The sequence below is a fragment of the Pseudorca crassidens genome, chromosome 2 (assembly GCF_039906515.1).
Source record: "Pseudorca crassidens isolate mPseCra1 chromosome 2, mPseCra1.hap1, whole genome shotgun sequence".
NCBI lineage: Eukaryota > Metazoa > Chordata > Mammalia > Artiodactyla > Delphinidae > Pseudorca > Pseudorca crassidens.
The window spans coordinates 37,727,647-37,743,558 of NC_090297.1; the positions used below are offsets into that span (position 1 = coordinate 37,727,647).

Sequence of the window (15,912 nt, forward strand, 5' to 3'; positions counted from 1 at the left end):
AACTATAATAATGAATTTAAGTTGTAATATATACAGTTAATATATAAAAAATTGATTGCTTTCCCATACCAGAGCAAGCAATTGGTAAGTGAAATAAAGATTTTATTTACAATAGCTTCAAAAATCATCTTAACTTTATATAATATTATACAACAACTATACTTCAATTAAAAAAAATCTTCTGGGCTTCCCTGGTGGCGCAGTGGTTGAGAGTCCACCTGCCGATGCAGGGGACACGGGTTTGTGCCCCGGTCCGGGAAGATCCCACATGCCGCGGAGCGGCTAGGCCCGTGAGCCATGGCCACTGAGCCTGCGCGTCCGAAGCCTGTGCTCCACAACGGGAGAGGCCACAACAGTGAGAGGCCCGCGTACCGCAAAAAAAAAAAAAAAAAAAAAAAATCTTCCTAGAGATAAACTTAGCAATAGAAGTACAAGATCTTTTTGCTGAAAACTATAAAACATTGCTTAGAGTAATTAAAGCAGGTCTAAGTTAGTGGAGAAATACTGTGTTCATGGATATAAAGACTCAATATTAGGCTGTCACTGCTTTCCAAATTGGTCTGTAATCCCAGCAGGCCTTTTTTGGGTAAAAGTGAATAATCTGTTTCTAAAATTCATATCGAAATGCAAAGAATCTAGAATATCCAAAGCAATATTGAAAAAGAACAAAGTTAAAGCACCCCATGATCTGACTTCAATACTTGATATAAAGCTACATGATCAAGAAAGTGTGGTGCTGGCATAGGCTAGAAAAATAGATCAGTAGAGTGCAGTAGAGAGCCAGAAATAGCCCATTCTATTACAATTTGATTTTCAACAAAGGTGGCAAAGCAATCTGTTGAGAAAAAGATAGTGTTTTTAATAAATGGTGCTGGAATAAGTGGATAGCATATGGGAAAAAAATGAGCCTTAACCCCATCTCACATATTACCCCAAAATTAATTCAGACGTGGATCATAAACATATGTGGACCTAAACATAAAGGCTAAAACCATAAAGCATATGGAAATAAAATGTAGGAAAATATTTTTGTGTCCTTGGCATGGGCAGAGTTTTCTTAGACAAGATACTAAAAGCATTAACCATTAAAAAAAATACTGGCAAATTGACCTTCGTTAAAGTAAAAACTTTTGTTCATCAAAAGATGCCACTTATGGGCTTCCCTGGTGGCGCAGTGGTTGAGAGTCCGCCTGCCGATGCAGGGGACACGGGTTCGTGCCCTGGTCCGGGAAGATCCCACATGCCGCGGAGTGGCTGGGCCCGTGAGCCATGGCTGATGAGCCTGCGCGTCCGGAGCCTGTGCTCCACAACGGGAGAGGCCACAACAGTTAGAGGCCCGCGTACTGCAAAAAAAAAAGAAAAAAAAAAGAAAAGATGCCACTTATGGTGGGGGATGGTGGTGGTGTGATGAATTGGGAGATTGGGATTGACATATATGCACTAATATGTATAAAATGGATAACTAATAAGAACCTGCTGTATAAAAAAATAAATAAAATTCTAAAATTAAAAAAAAAGAGGACAGAAGCGTATTATCTAGAGAAATAGAGGTCAATCAGCAGAAGAATTAAAAGAGAAAGGTTAAAAGTAGCCTCGTGGAACTGAAGGTTGAGGAGAGAGGATGAAAGGATTGTTCGCTATATTCGAAGTTGTTCTATAGTGTTTGTGTGGTTTTTTTTAACCAGATGCGTGTGTCATTTTGATAAGAATGAAGTCAACTTCTCTTGCCCCTGTTATTCTCTGCTTGAGCACTGAACCCAACTTGTAACTACTTTAGTTATGTGTGTGATGTCTCAGTTACTGTCTTTCTTCCCATTAGACTGTAAGCTCCATGAGGACAAGAAACATCTGTCTTTTTCAAAAAAAAAAAAAGATACCACTTATGGGAATTCCCTTGTGATCCAGTGGTTAGGACTCCACGCTTCCACTGCAGGGGGCATGGGTTTGTTCCCTGGTCGGGGAACCAAGATCCCACAAACCGTGTGGCATGGCAAAAAAAAAAAAAAGAAGACACCACATATAACTTCACTAGGCAAGCCACAGGCTGGGAGAAAATATTCATCAAAATATCTAATAAAGGACTTGCATCTAGAATATATGAAGAACGCTTACAACTCAATAATAAAAAGATAAATAGTCCAGTTATAAAAGGGGCAAAATATTTTAAGGTCATTCATACAAGAATATGTACTGATGGCTAATAAGCACATTACAAGATGCTCAACATCATTATTCATCAGGAAAATGGAAATCCACAGTGAGATACCGCTACACACTCACAAGAATGGCTGAAATTTAAAATACTGATATCATATCTTGGCATGAATGTAGAGCAATTCTTATATTATTGAGGGTAACCTATATTAGCTAGAATGTGGAGCAATTGAAACTCTCATACATTGTTAATGGAAGTGTAACATGGTATAATCACTTTAGAAAAAGATCTGGTAGTTTCTTATAAAACTAAACATACATCTATCCTATAGCCCAGCAATTACACTCTTATTTACTCAAGACAGATGAGACATAGGCCTATTAAAAAGACTTGTACAGGAATGCTAATAGCTCAAAACTGGATATAACTCAAATGTCCATTAGTAGGAGAAAGGATTAATAAACTGTGGTATATTAATATGATTGGATATTCGTACTGTTATATACAACCACATGGATGAATTTCTGAAACACTATACTGAGTGAAAGAAGGGGTTATATAAAGAGGTTCATATTTGTATAATTCCATTGATACGAAGCTCTGGTGAAAGAAAATCTATGGTGAAAATATGGGAATAGTATTTGCTTAGGGCAAGGGAATAGTGGTTTGTTGGGAATTTACCAAGAAAGGACATGATGAAACTTTCTGAATTGATGGAAATATTCTGTATTTTGATAGGGATTTAGGTTATAAGCATATACATTTATCATACTTATTCATTGGTACACCTAAGGTTTGTGCAGTTCAGCGTTTACCTTAAAAAAAAACCCCAACATGAAAAAGTTGTAAACAAATACTGAATTCTACTTAATGATATACATACTGAAATGTGTACTGATGTCCACAGTCTACTTTGAGATGCATTAAAAAAAACCCGAAAACAAAATAACAACAACAGAAAAAAAACAGGGACTTCCCTGGTGGTGCAGTGGTTAAGAATCCGCCTGCCGCTGCAGGGGACATGGGTTTGAGCCCTGGTCTGGGAAGATCCCACATACTGCAGAACAACTAAGCCTGTGCGCCACAACTACTGAGCCTGTGCTCTAGAGCCCGTGAACCACAACTACTGAAGCCTGTGCACCACAACTACGGAAGCCCACACACCCTAGAGCCCATGCTCCTCAGCAAGAAAAGCCATTGCAATGAGAAGCCCACGCACCACAACAAAGAGTAGACCCCGCTCGCTGCAACTAGAGAAAGCCCATGTACAGCAGTGAAGACCCAACGCAGCCAAAAAAAAAAAAAAAGACTCCTCGCTCCCAATGCAGAGGGCCCGGGTTCGATCCCTGGTCGGGGAACTAGATTCCGCATGCATGCTGCAACTAAGAGTTCGCATGCTGCAACTAAGAAGTCTGCATGCCGCAACCAGGAGTCTGCGTGCTGCAGCGAGTATCCCGCATGCTGCAGCTAAGACCCAGCGCAGCCAAAATAAATAAATAAATAAATATTTTAAAAAACCCAAATGGGTGGATAGATGGCTAAATATGTGACAAAGAAAATATCACAAAATGTTAACAGTTGTACAGTCTGGGTTGTGGGTGTGTATATGGATGTTCACTGTACAAATCTTTTAACTTTTCTGTTTCCTGTGTTTGAAAATTTTCATGTTGTATTGGGAAGAAAATGGTGTTACTGGTGTAATGAAATACAACTCTTGATTTAGTTAAAAAATACACTATAATGGCAACAAGAAAATGTAAGCTATCTAGAAATAAATATAACAAAAGATTTGTATAATCTTTATGTGAAAATGTATCAAACTTCATTAAAACATATTAAAGAAGACCTAAATAAATGGAGAGATTTACCATGTTCTTATATAGCGGTTGTCTGTATTATAAATGTGTCAGTTATCCTCTAGATTGAGTGCAGTGTCAAGTTTTAATCTACAACTTGATCCTAAAATTTATATGGAAGAGCAGAGTCCCAAGAATAACTCCCATAATTTTGAGGACTAATAACAATGTGAGTGGACTTGCCTTACAAATATCAAGATTTATTGTCAAGCTATACCAATTAAACAGCATGGTATAGGCACAGGGGCTGACAGCTCAGTGGAATAGAATATAGTCAAGAAAGACACCCCTGTGTACATGGAAACTTAATATATGACAGAACTGACATTGCATATCATTTAATAAATGGCTTGGGATAATTGATCACTCCTATAGAAAAAAATATAATGGGATTCCTATCTCCCACCATATGCAAAAATAAGTTCCAGGTATATTCACAAACTTAGTGTGAAAAGTAAACCTATAATCTTTTAGAAGAAAATATAAGTAAATGTATTCATGTCTCTGTGTGTCAGGGATGTATTTCTTAATATTTATTTAGGCTGCTCTGGGTCTTAGTTGAGGCATGCGAGCTCTTAGTTGCGGCATGTGTGCGGGATCTAGTTCCCCGACCAGGGATTGAACCTGGGTTCTCTGCATTGGGAGCGAGGAGTCTTAGGGATGTATTTCTTATATGTAAAAATAGATAATATAAAGGAGAATAATAGATTTGATGATATAAAAATTAAATTCTTTGGTGGCTCCATTAAAAAAAAGTAAAAAGACTGAGAGAACATTTTCAGTGAATATAATCCACAAATAATTAGTATCCAGAATATATTAGGTAAATACCTATACTCAATAAGAAAAAAGATAGAAAACCTAATAGAAAAATAGGCCAGGGATATACACTTGACCCTGTGTCTTGGCAGGCTCCCCAGCTGCAGATATGGAGGGCCAACTGTACTGTATGGTGCTGTTTTATCTAAGGGACTTGAACATCTGCAGGTATTAGTATCTGCCAGGAGTTCTGAAACCAATCCCCCGCTGATACCGAGGGACGATTGTAAATAGGCAATTCACAGTTGAGGAAACCCTAATGGCCAATAAACATATAAAACACTGTTTAGCTTCACTAGTAATTATGGGAAATGGCAATTAAACCCATACTGTGATATGATCACAGCCATTAGATTGACAAAAATTAAACAGTTTAATAAATGCCAGGTATTGGCGAGTATGTGAAATCATTTGTTCAACAAATTTTTGAGCATCTGCTACTTGCCAGTCACTGTTCTAAGTTGTTGAGGTACATTACTAAATAAAACAGACTAAGATCCCAGCACTCATGGAGCTTAGATTTTAGTGGGGAAAGACAGAAAATGAACAATAAACATTATAAACAAGTAAATTACGTAGTACGTTAGAAGTGGTAAGTGTATGGAAAGTGTATTGGTTATAAAAGCAGAGTGGAGTAAGAGTGTGATGGGGTGGAAAATATGTTGTAATGTTATATAGAGCTATCAGGGTAGTAGGTTTCATTAAGAACTCAGGTGAAAATTGAGCCAAGAGATTTGAAAGCTGTAGGGGTTAGCCAAGGAAATATTTGGGGAAGAGGAGCATTCTAGGCAGAGTGCACAGATTAGCACAAAGCTTTAAGGCAGAAGAATACCGAATGTGTTTGACAAACAGTAAAGTCCAGTGTGGCTGGATCAAAATGTGCAAGTGTGCATGGGAGAGAGGAGGTCAGAGAGATACTGGGGAAGGGTGGTGGGTCACCCATTTAGGTCTTGACTTTTATTCTTGAATGAAATGGGGAGCCATTCCAGGATTTTGAGTAGGAGTGTTGTGATCTTACTGACCTTTAAAAGGATCACTCTGTTAAGAATAGACCATGTGGGTTAAGGATAGAAGCAGGAATGGAATACCAGTTGGAGACAGTTGTGAGGCTGGGGAGAGACCATGGTGGCTTGGATCATAATAGCAAAACCCAAGAGATTCTGTAACTCATTTAGCAGTAAAACCTGACCTAATTTGAACTCTTCTGGTGACAAAACTGAACTGAGACTAGAGTTTTTATCACATTTATTGTGGCTGTCATACACTTTACTGGAGAAATCTTAATGTTTTTGATGTATTTTGTTGGTGACCTAGTCTTTGTTGAGGGTGTTATATATTATATATATATGTGTGTGTGTGTGTGTGTATATATATATATATATTACTATATATATATATATATATATATATATATTACTATTACTTTAATTACCCACCCCCAATTCTGATTTCTAAAACATGACTAAATCCAAGGTTTTTGGTTAAGAGATTGTAAGCATGTAAGTCTTTGGAGATAGTGGAAAATGGTTGTATTCTGGCTGTATTTTAAATTTAAAGCCATTAAGAATTCCTGTTGGATGGAATGTGGGGTGTGTTAAAAACAAGAGTCCAGATGTCCAGGGTTTTGGTCTGAACAACAGGAAGAATAGAATTACCGTCATCTGAGATGGGGAAAGGCTATGGTTGGAGTCCGTTTTGGTGGAGAGAACACATTCAGTTTTGGACACTTTGGATTTGAAGTGTTGAGAAGGCAATTGATTATAAGTGTCAGGAGTTTGGGAGACAAGTCTGGAAAGGAGAACTCTTAGGAAATGTTGGAGGGGAAAGGTAAATTGGTACAGTCATTTTGGGAGCAATTTCTGATGCAGTTTCTGACTTAGTTCATGCCACATCTAAGTGTATACTTCCAAGAAACTTTTTATACATGTGCATGAGGAAGCAAGTACTACAGCATGTTTATAGGAGCATTGTTTTGATGGAGAAGAAAAACATGGGAAGAAAATTAAATTTCCATTTACTTGAGAATGGATAAATAAGTACTGTAAAAATCTATAGACTGGACTACTGTACTATAGATATATGAACTAAAGTGAAATATATTCATATGGGTGAATCTCCTAATTATAATGTAGATTGATGTCAGCAGATGAATATATACAGTGTTTTAAGTATATAATTTAAAAATGTGTAAAACAATACTAATAATTTACGGATATATGTAATAAAAATAAAGACACTTATGGAAAAGATAAACAAAAAATTAAGAATAGTTGTTAAGTGGAGACTAGTGGGAGGTGGGACTTGATAAATTTAGAAAGCAAGTCACAGGGGCCCATCTGCTATTGCAAGGGTTATTTCTCATGTCAGTGGTGTGTATAGTCATCTCTTTGTGATATTATTATCATAATAATAAATTATTTATTATAATAAATAATTTATAATAATAATAATAAATTATTATTTATTTGTCAAAAATATTTTATAATTAAAGAAAATATTCCATTTCATTCCTTTCATATCACTGACTCTAATGATATGAGTCCTTTACAATTCATCAGCCATTGATGGCTGGCCCAGTGAAAACCTGGAATCTTCATTGGCCAGTTGGTTCCATCTAGTGGTGAAAGTGCTACAAGTATTCCGTGAGACATTCGTTTTGGGAAGGAAGAATGAGATGATAGATAGTTAACCAGACTGCTTATTATTTCACTAAAATTTGAGAGACAAAGAAGAAGGTTATTATTTAGAAATATTGAGTTTTTGCCATTATTAATATGATGCTATAAATCTTCTAGGACATTTAGTACAGACCTGTAGGACTCAGATGGGTCCTTATTTCTCTCTAACTTATGTTTGTGTTTTGCTTTTCAGAAGGAGTTGAGCCTTCCAAGAAGAGGCAGCTTGTAAGTAGATGATGATTATGATTATGATTATGATATCCTGCTTAGGAATCCCTCCTGGGGACTGTTCTCAGTATCACTCAGAGGACTCTCATTCATGAGTGTTTTTTTCTGTGGACTCCTGTCTGGGCCAGTGAAACCAGTGGGCCAGCCAACTTCTTTCACTAGGTCAGCTCCTCCCCTCTCCCTCATCAGTCCCCACCCCAGATCCTCTTCTCTGTGTCAGTTTTTGCCTAGGGTCTGGGGGAAAGCTGCCACTTAAATACCCATCACAGTCTTATGCTTGTGTTTTGGGCTTTACTGAGTTTTAGTAGAGTCAAGCTTTTTTAGAATGTTAAAATTGAAACTCTTAGCATCTACATCTGTCCCATAGCATGGTACTAGGGAGAGGTCAACAAGTTGGGGCAAAAAAAGCTACGTTTGGGTTCACGGTTGGAATAGGGCTGTCGTTTACCTTTTTGTTCTCTTCTGGCTTCAGGGCTGGGGAAATTCGTTAATAATCTTTGTCTCTGGGGCTTCCCTGGTGGCGCAGTGGTTGAGAGTCCACCTGCCAATGCAGGGGACATGGGTTCATGCCCCGGTCCGGGAATATCCCACATGCCGTGGAGTGGCTGGGCCCGTGAGCCATGGCTGATGAGCCTGCGTGTCCGGAGCCTGTGCTCCGCAATGGGAGAGGCCACGACAGTAAGAGGCCCACGTACTGCAAAAAAAAAAAAATCTTTGTCTCTGGATTTCAATTTCATAGGTTTTCTTGGCTTGCTTTTTCTCTAAGACTTCTGTTGGGGTAGTACTGCATATTTGGCTAATGAGAATCATCTAGAATGCTTATTTTTCAGATTAAAAACAAACATTTAAATAATAGAAGCAGTTAAAATGCAGATTCTGAGCTTGTTTAAAATCTCCACGTCGGGGCCTGGGAGCCTGTACTTTTGCACCTGCGAGCACAGCCACTGTGATTTTGCTAAGGAGCCAGATTTGGGAAACACGAAAGGAATAGGGCTGTGTTAAAACGATGGCTTTGAAAAGTCTCTCACAGACATGTATGAGACATGGCTACAGAGAGGACGACAGTATTCCTATTTATTTATTAAGTATACTTTATGTATGTATCATATGCATTTAAAAATGTGTGAAACGCATGGTGTTTCTGTTGCTGTCATCCTGGGATTTTGTTTTGTAAAATGCTCCAATGATTAAATTGTCCTCTGAGATTCTTGTAAAGTCCTTTTGGCTGCTTTATGAAAGCTCACTGTGCTTTGATATAAAGAGACTGGAGTTACGAGTCAGCAAACTCCTAGGGTTCAGTCTTGGCTATGTCACTTAATTGGCTTTGTAATGTAGAGGAATTGCTTCATCTCCTCAGTTGCCTTATCTATAAAATGATAAACCATGATGATACCTGTTTTATATATATATAGGTATTAGAAAGATCACTTAATACATGTGGTAGTGCTTCATTTTTTAGTTTTAGTCTAAGGTGTGTTAGTTTCAGAATTCTTGTAAATATATTAGGTTACATTTGGATATATTTCATTATTTAAGAGTCACATTTCTGTCTTTAAATTAATTTCTAGCAGTGGATCTCAATTCTAGGTTCTCAAGTGTCCTGAGTCTTCTAAAAATTGGGCAAGGGCGCTACCAGGACTCTTAATGGAATGATACACTGAGTAGGTATACATAACTGAAGGAGAGTGGCTTTTCAGCATCACGTTCAGCAAATATTTGTACTTGGTCACTTTCCTATTATTTCTGTCATTTTTTTTTTTTCTTTTGGTTCCCTTTATTTGGAAGTTCTCTGAGATTTGCCTTTGCTTAAGGTTAGGTGAAATGAATTAAGTCCTGAGGCAGGTAGCTTCTTCTAGGAATGTGTGCCTCTAATGAATAGAGTTTGCTGAGAAGGAAGGATATCCTGTGAAAATGATTTTTATTTGAAACTGGAGGAATTTTTGGATCAATTTAGTTTTTTTTATTATTGATTGAATTTTTTCTTTTTTATAAATTTTAATCTTTATTTATTTGGCTGCGTCGGGTCTTAGTTGCGGTGCAGGCTCTAGAGTGTGTGGGCTTAGTTGCCTCGCGGCATGTGGGGTCTTAGTTCCCCAGCCAGGGATCGATCCTGTGTCTCCTACATTGGAAGGCGGATTCTTAACTACTGGACCACCAGGGAAGTCCCAGGACCAATTTAGTTTTAAACTAGAGGAATTTCTTGGTTATTTATTGTAGTTAAAGTTAGGCGTATTCTAACTGCCTTTAAATATTTAATTAATAAAGATCAGAAGTACTTTTTTTTTTTGGCTGCACTGCGTGGCTTGCGGGATCTTATTTCCCCGACCAGGGATTGAACCCCGGCCCCAAGCAGTGAAAGCACCCAGTCCTTAACCACTGGACCTCCAGGGAATGCGCCAGAAATACTTTTTAATAAAGTAACTCCCATTTAAACAATTGATCACTCAGTAAATACATACTAATACGTACTGTGTGTTGGGCACTGATCTCAGTTCTGAGGTTATAAGATTCAATTAGACACATTCCTCTATTTTGAAAACTTAGAGTTAAGTAAACCTGAAAAATATATATTTTTTATCTTTAGTATTAGAGTAGAAAGAGTTTTATTCTGGAAGGAATCTTGGAAACATAGATACTAACCTAGGCTTTGCCACTAACAAGTTATATGTGGTTTCAACAGGAACTATCACTTCTGGGCTTGAAATGCCTCACTTGTAAAATGAGGGGGCTGGCTTACCTGGGCTTACCTGATCTCTGTGCTTAGTCATCTCCCCAAATAATTGAAACTCCATGGTACCTCTTCTTCAGAGAGCTGGGCAAGTCTTCGCAGGGAGTATGCAGTAGGAGGCAGAACATGGCTTAGCATCTGAAGTAGAGAAGACAGGAAATTAAGAACCACAAAGCGTAAGGTGTTTTGAATAAGTTTAATCAATACTTAAACATTTGTAGTAAGTGTGGAGAAACTGATGTTAATAAAACGAGTGACTTACCACTTAGCCCATTATTTCTTGTCCTTGTAGCCTAGTCTGGAAAGTTAAAAGTTATTATAATTGTCCTCTGAGTCTTGGTCAGAAGGAGAGGGGTATTGTACTTAGATCCCTGTTTGCTTCTGCCCCAGAATGGCTCTTGCAAGAGCAGAACCTACTGTATGCCCACCAGGTATAAAGGCCCATTTCCTTTGGCATGTTCTCACTAGTATACATTATGGGTGCAGAGAGATTTGGAGTTTGCAACTGGTTTGGTGTTCTTGTCTTTAGAGAGGGAGTCAGATTCATTTAATTAGCATAATGTTAAAATAGCTGAGCAATATAAAATAAATGAAGTTCAGTCATTTTGGAGGCTGTCAGTTGTTATGCTTTTGCATGTAATTTGGTAGTTGCATGAAAATGGACAGGAACTAAAAAATGGATTTCGAGATGTATGTGATATCTTGTCATTATACAAAATGCACTTCCACCCAACAAGTAATTCCTCCAATGTCTCCAAATTAGTAAATGGAATTATAGCATAGAAGTAAAGAGCCTGGGCTTGAGAGTCAGGCAGACCTAGGTTGAGTCTCTGCCCTACCATTTACTACGTATTTTTTCATAAAACAAGTTACTACATTTCTGTTTGTCTTTTTGCTTCCATTTATTCATTCATTTGTTCAAATTCATCCATCCATCCATGCATCTATCATGCTGTATTTATTCAGTTCTTATGTGCAGGCACTGTTCTAAATACTGGAGATACAGTAGGTTTTAGCAGACAGAGAGACGGACAGACAAAAGCATGTATGATATGTCATGGTATTGAGTGCTATGAAGAAAAATAAAACCAGATAAAGAGATATGAGGGTATGTGTTTTTGTGGGGCAGGGGTTGAAATTTTTTGTTTTTAACTAATTAATTTATTTTTGGCTGCGTTGATTAATTTATTTATCTTTGTTGCTGCTCGCGGGCTTTCTATAGTTGTGGCGAGCGGTGGCTACTCTTTATTGCAGTGCATGGGCTTCTCATTGCAGTGGCTTCTCTTGTGGTGGAGCACGGGCTCTAGGCACGCAGGCTTCAGTAGTTGTGGCACGCGGGCTCAGTAGTTGTGGCTCGCAGGCTCTAGAGTGCAGGCTCAGTAGTTGTGGTGCACGGGCTTAGTTGCTCCGCGGCATGTGAGATCTTCCTGGACCAGGGCTCCAACCCGTGTCCCCTGCATTGGCAGGCGGATTCTTAACCACTGTGCCACCAGAGAAGCCCAGGGGTTGAAATTCTAAATCATGTTTTCTAGGAATTTTCTCATTAAGATGATGTTTGAGTAGAGAACAGGAGTCTGGAATGAGTGATGTTGATGTATGTACTGGGCAAGAGCATCCCAGGTAGGGATCCAGCATGTGCCAAGGTCCTGAGGTGGGAACATGCTTGGCAAATAGAAAGGAGGCTGGAGTGGCTGTTGCTAAGTGAACAATGGTGTTGGGGTGGGAGGGTGTAGAAGAACATGAGGCAGGAGCTGGATTTTGTAATGCCTTGTGGGCCACAGAAAGGACTTTGCATTTTATACTAATTGGGACAGAAAGTCAGTGGGTAGTTTTAAGCAGAGAAATGATGTGCTCTGTCAGAGTTTTGGGGGAAGGGCAATTTACTTTACTGAAATATGATTCACATACTGTATAATCACCATTTAAGAATACACAATTCACTGTTTTTTAACATATTCACAAGGTCTTACTATCATTACTACTTTCAGTTAGAACATTTTCATCACCCAAAAAGAAACCCCCTACTCCTTTGCAGTCACTCCCCTATTCTACACTCCCTCTAGCCCCTGGTAACCACTAATCTACATCTGTCTTTTTTTTTTTTTTTTTTTGATGTGGACCATTTTTAAAGTCTTTATTGAATCTGTTACAACATTGCTTCTGTTTTATGTTTTGTTTTTTTGGCCGGGAGGCATGTGGGATCTTAGCTCCCCAACCAGGGATCGAACCCTCACCCCCTGCATTGGAAGGTGAAGTCTTAACCACTGGACTGCCAGGGAAGTCCCCCTAATCTACATCTGTCTCAATAGATTTGCCTGTTCTGAACATTACATATAAATGGAATTATATAAAATGTGGCTTCTTGTGTCTGGTTTTTTTCACTCAGCATAACTTTTTCAAGATTCATCCATGTTTTAGCACATGTCAGTACTTCATTCCTTTTCAAGGCTAAATAATATTCCACTGTATGTATGTACCATATTTTGTTTATCCATTATCCATCAATGGACATTGTGAGTAATGCTGCTCTGAACATGGATGTACAAGTACCTATTTGAGTCCTTGCTTTCAGTTATTTTGGGTAGATACCTAGAAGTGGAATTGTTGGATCATATGACAGTTCTTTAGCTTCTTGAGGAACCACCATACTGCTTTCCATAGCAGCTGCACCATTTCTTACTCCTACCAACAATACACCAGAATACACCAGGGTTCCAGTTTCTCTGCATCCTAGCTAACACTTGTTATTTTCCATTTTTAAAAGAATAGCCATCTTCACATGAAAAGATGCTCAATACCACTAATTATTAGAGAAATGCAAATCAAAACCACAGTGAGATATCACCTCACACCTGTCAGAATGGCTATCATCAAAAAGTCTACAGATAGCAAGTGTTGGAGAGGATGTGGAGAAATGGGAACCCTCGTACACTGTTGGTAGGAATGTAAATTGGTGCAGCCACTGTGGGAAACAGTATGGAGAGTCCCCCCCAACACTAAAAATAGAACTACCATATGATCCAGCAATTCCACTCCTGGGTGTATATCTGGAAAAAATGGCAACACTTATTAGAAAATATACATGCACCCCAATGTTCATTGCAACACTATTTGCAATAGCTAAGATATGGAAGCAACCCAAGTGTCCATCAAGAGATGAATGGATAAAGAAGATGTTATATATAGAAATACATATATGTATGTGTGCATAATGGAATATTACTCAGCCATAAAAAGAATGAAATTCTTCCATATGCATCAACATGGATAGACCTAGAGAATATTATGCTTAGTGAAATAAGATAGACAGGAGAAAGACAAATACTATATGATATCCCTTATATGTGAAATCTAAAAATAATACAAATGATTGTATATACAAAACAGAAACAGATTCACAGGCATAGAAAACAAACTTGTGGTTACCACAGGGGAGAGGGAAGTGGGGAGGAACAAATTAGGGGTACGGGATTAACAGGTACAAACTACTATATATAAAACAGATAAGCAATGAGAATTTACTGTATAACACAGGGAATTATTCCTATTATCTTGTAATAACCCATAATGGAGTATAATCTGCAAAAATACTGAATCACTATGCTGAAACTAACACAATATTGTAAATCAATTATATGTTAATTAAAAAAAATAGCCATCTTAATATGTATGAAGTGGTGTCTCATTGTGGTTTTATTTTGCATTTTCCTAATTACTAGTGATGTTGAGCATCTTTTCGTATGATTATTGTTCATTTGTAAACCTTCTCTGGAGAAATCAAGTTCTTTGTCCATTTTTTAATTGGTCTGTTTATTTTTGTTGTTGAGTTGTAAGAATTCTCTCTATATTCTAGATATTCAGCTCTTATCAAGTATATGATTTGTATATATTTTCTTCCATTTTTTGGATTGTGTTTTCACTTTCTTGATAGTGTCCTTGATGCACAAAAGTTTTTAATTTTGATGAAGTTCAATTTATCTATTTTATCTTTTGTTGCTTGAGCTTTTGGTGTCATATCCAAGAAATCATTGCCAGATCCAGTGTCATAAAGATTTCCTCCGTGTGTTTTCTTCTAAGAGTTTTAGCTCTCATAATTAGGCCTTTGATCACTTTTGAGTTAATTTTTCTTTATGATGTAAAGTAAGTATCTAACTCATTGTTTTGCATATGAGTATCTAGTATTCTCAGGACCATTTGTTGAAAAGACTGTCCTTAACCCATTGAATGGTCTTGGCACCCTTGTCAAGTTTTTGACCATACATGTGAAGATTTATTTGGGGGCTCTCTATTCTATTCTGTGGTGTGTATTTCTGTCCTGTGCTAGTACCCCACTGTTTTAATTACTGTAGCTTTGTAATAAGTTTTGAAGTCAAGAAGTGTGAAATCAAGAACCAACTTTGTTCTTCAAGATTGTTTTGGCTATTCAGGGTTCCTTGTGATTCCATATGAATGTTAGGATGAGTTTCTCTATTTCTGCTCTAAAAAAAATTGTTGGGATTTTGATATGGATTGCATGGAATTTGTAGATTGATTTGGGTGATATTGTCAAACTTGACAATATTAAGTCTTCCAACCCATGAGCATGGGATGTTTTTCTATTTAATTTCTTTCAGAAATGTTTTGTAGTTTTCATTGTACAGGTTTTCACTTCCTTAGTTAAATTTATTCCTAAATATTTTATTATTTGTGATGCTATTATAAATGGAATTATTTCTTAAATTCTTTTTTAGATTGTTCATTGTTAGTGTGTAGATGCAACTGATTTTTACTGGTTGGTTTTGTATTCTCCAGCTTTGCTGAATTTGTTTCTCATTGTGGTTTTGATTTGCATTTCCCTAATGACCAATGATGTTGAGCATCTTTTTGTGTACTTGTTGGCTCTTTGCATATCTTCTTTGGAGAAATGTTTATTCAAATCCTTTGCCCATTTTAAAATGTGAGTTGTCTTTTTATTGTTTAATTGTAAGAGTACTTTATTTATTTATTTGTTTATTTATTTATGGCCACGCCATGTGGCGTATGGGATCTTAGTTCCCCCACCAGAAATCAAACCCGCACCCCCTGCAGTGGAAGCACGGATTCTTAACAACTGGACCACCAGGGAAGTCCCTGTAAGAGTACTTTATATATCCTGTATACTAGACCCTTAACAGACACTTGGTTTGCAAATATTTTCTATTCTGTGGGTTGTTGTTTTACTTTCTTGATAGTGACCATTGATGCACAAAAGTTTGTAATTTTGATGAAGTCCAGTTTACCTGCTTTTTCATTGGTTGGGCTTTTGATATCATATCATATCTAAGAAACCATTGCCTAATTTAAGATCTGATTTGTTCCTGTGCTTTAATTTATGAAGGTAACTGATTGATGACACAAAGTGGCTAGTGCTATTGAAAGAAGAATTTATTATAGTTTCCTCAAGAGAAGGGGCATGCCATGCCATGCAGG

The 15,912-nt window shown here is 37.6% G+C and overlaps 1 protein-coding gene across 14 annotated transcripts in view; it reads left to right on the top strand.

Annotated features, from left to right (window-relative positions):
- The window catches only part of MAST2 (microtubule associated serine/threonine kinase 2), a 202,317-nt gene that overhangs the window by 77,681 nt on the left and 108,724 nt on the right, over positions 1 to 15,912 (top strand). For all 14 annotated transcript variants that reach the window (XM_067725998.1, XM_067725984.1, XM_067725985.1 and 11 more), the window contains one exon: positions 7,702 to 7,733. In XM_067725998.1, coding sequence (XP_067582099.1) covers positions 7,702 to 7,733 — 32 coding nt within the window. The remainder of the gene's footprint in view (positions 1 to 7,701; positions 7,734 to 15,912) is intronic.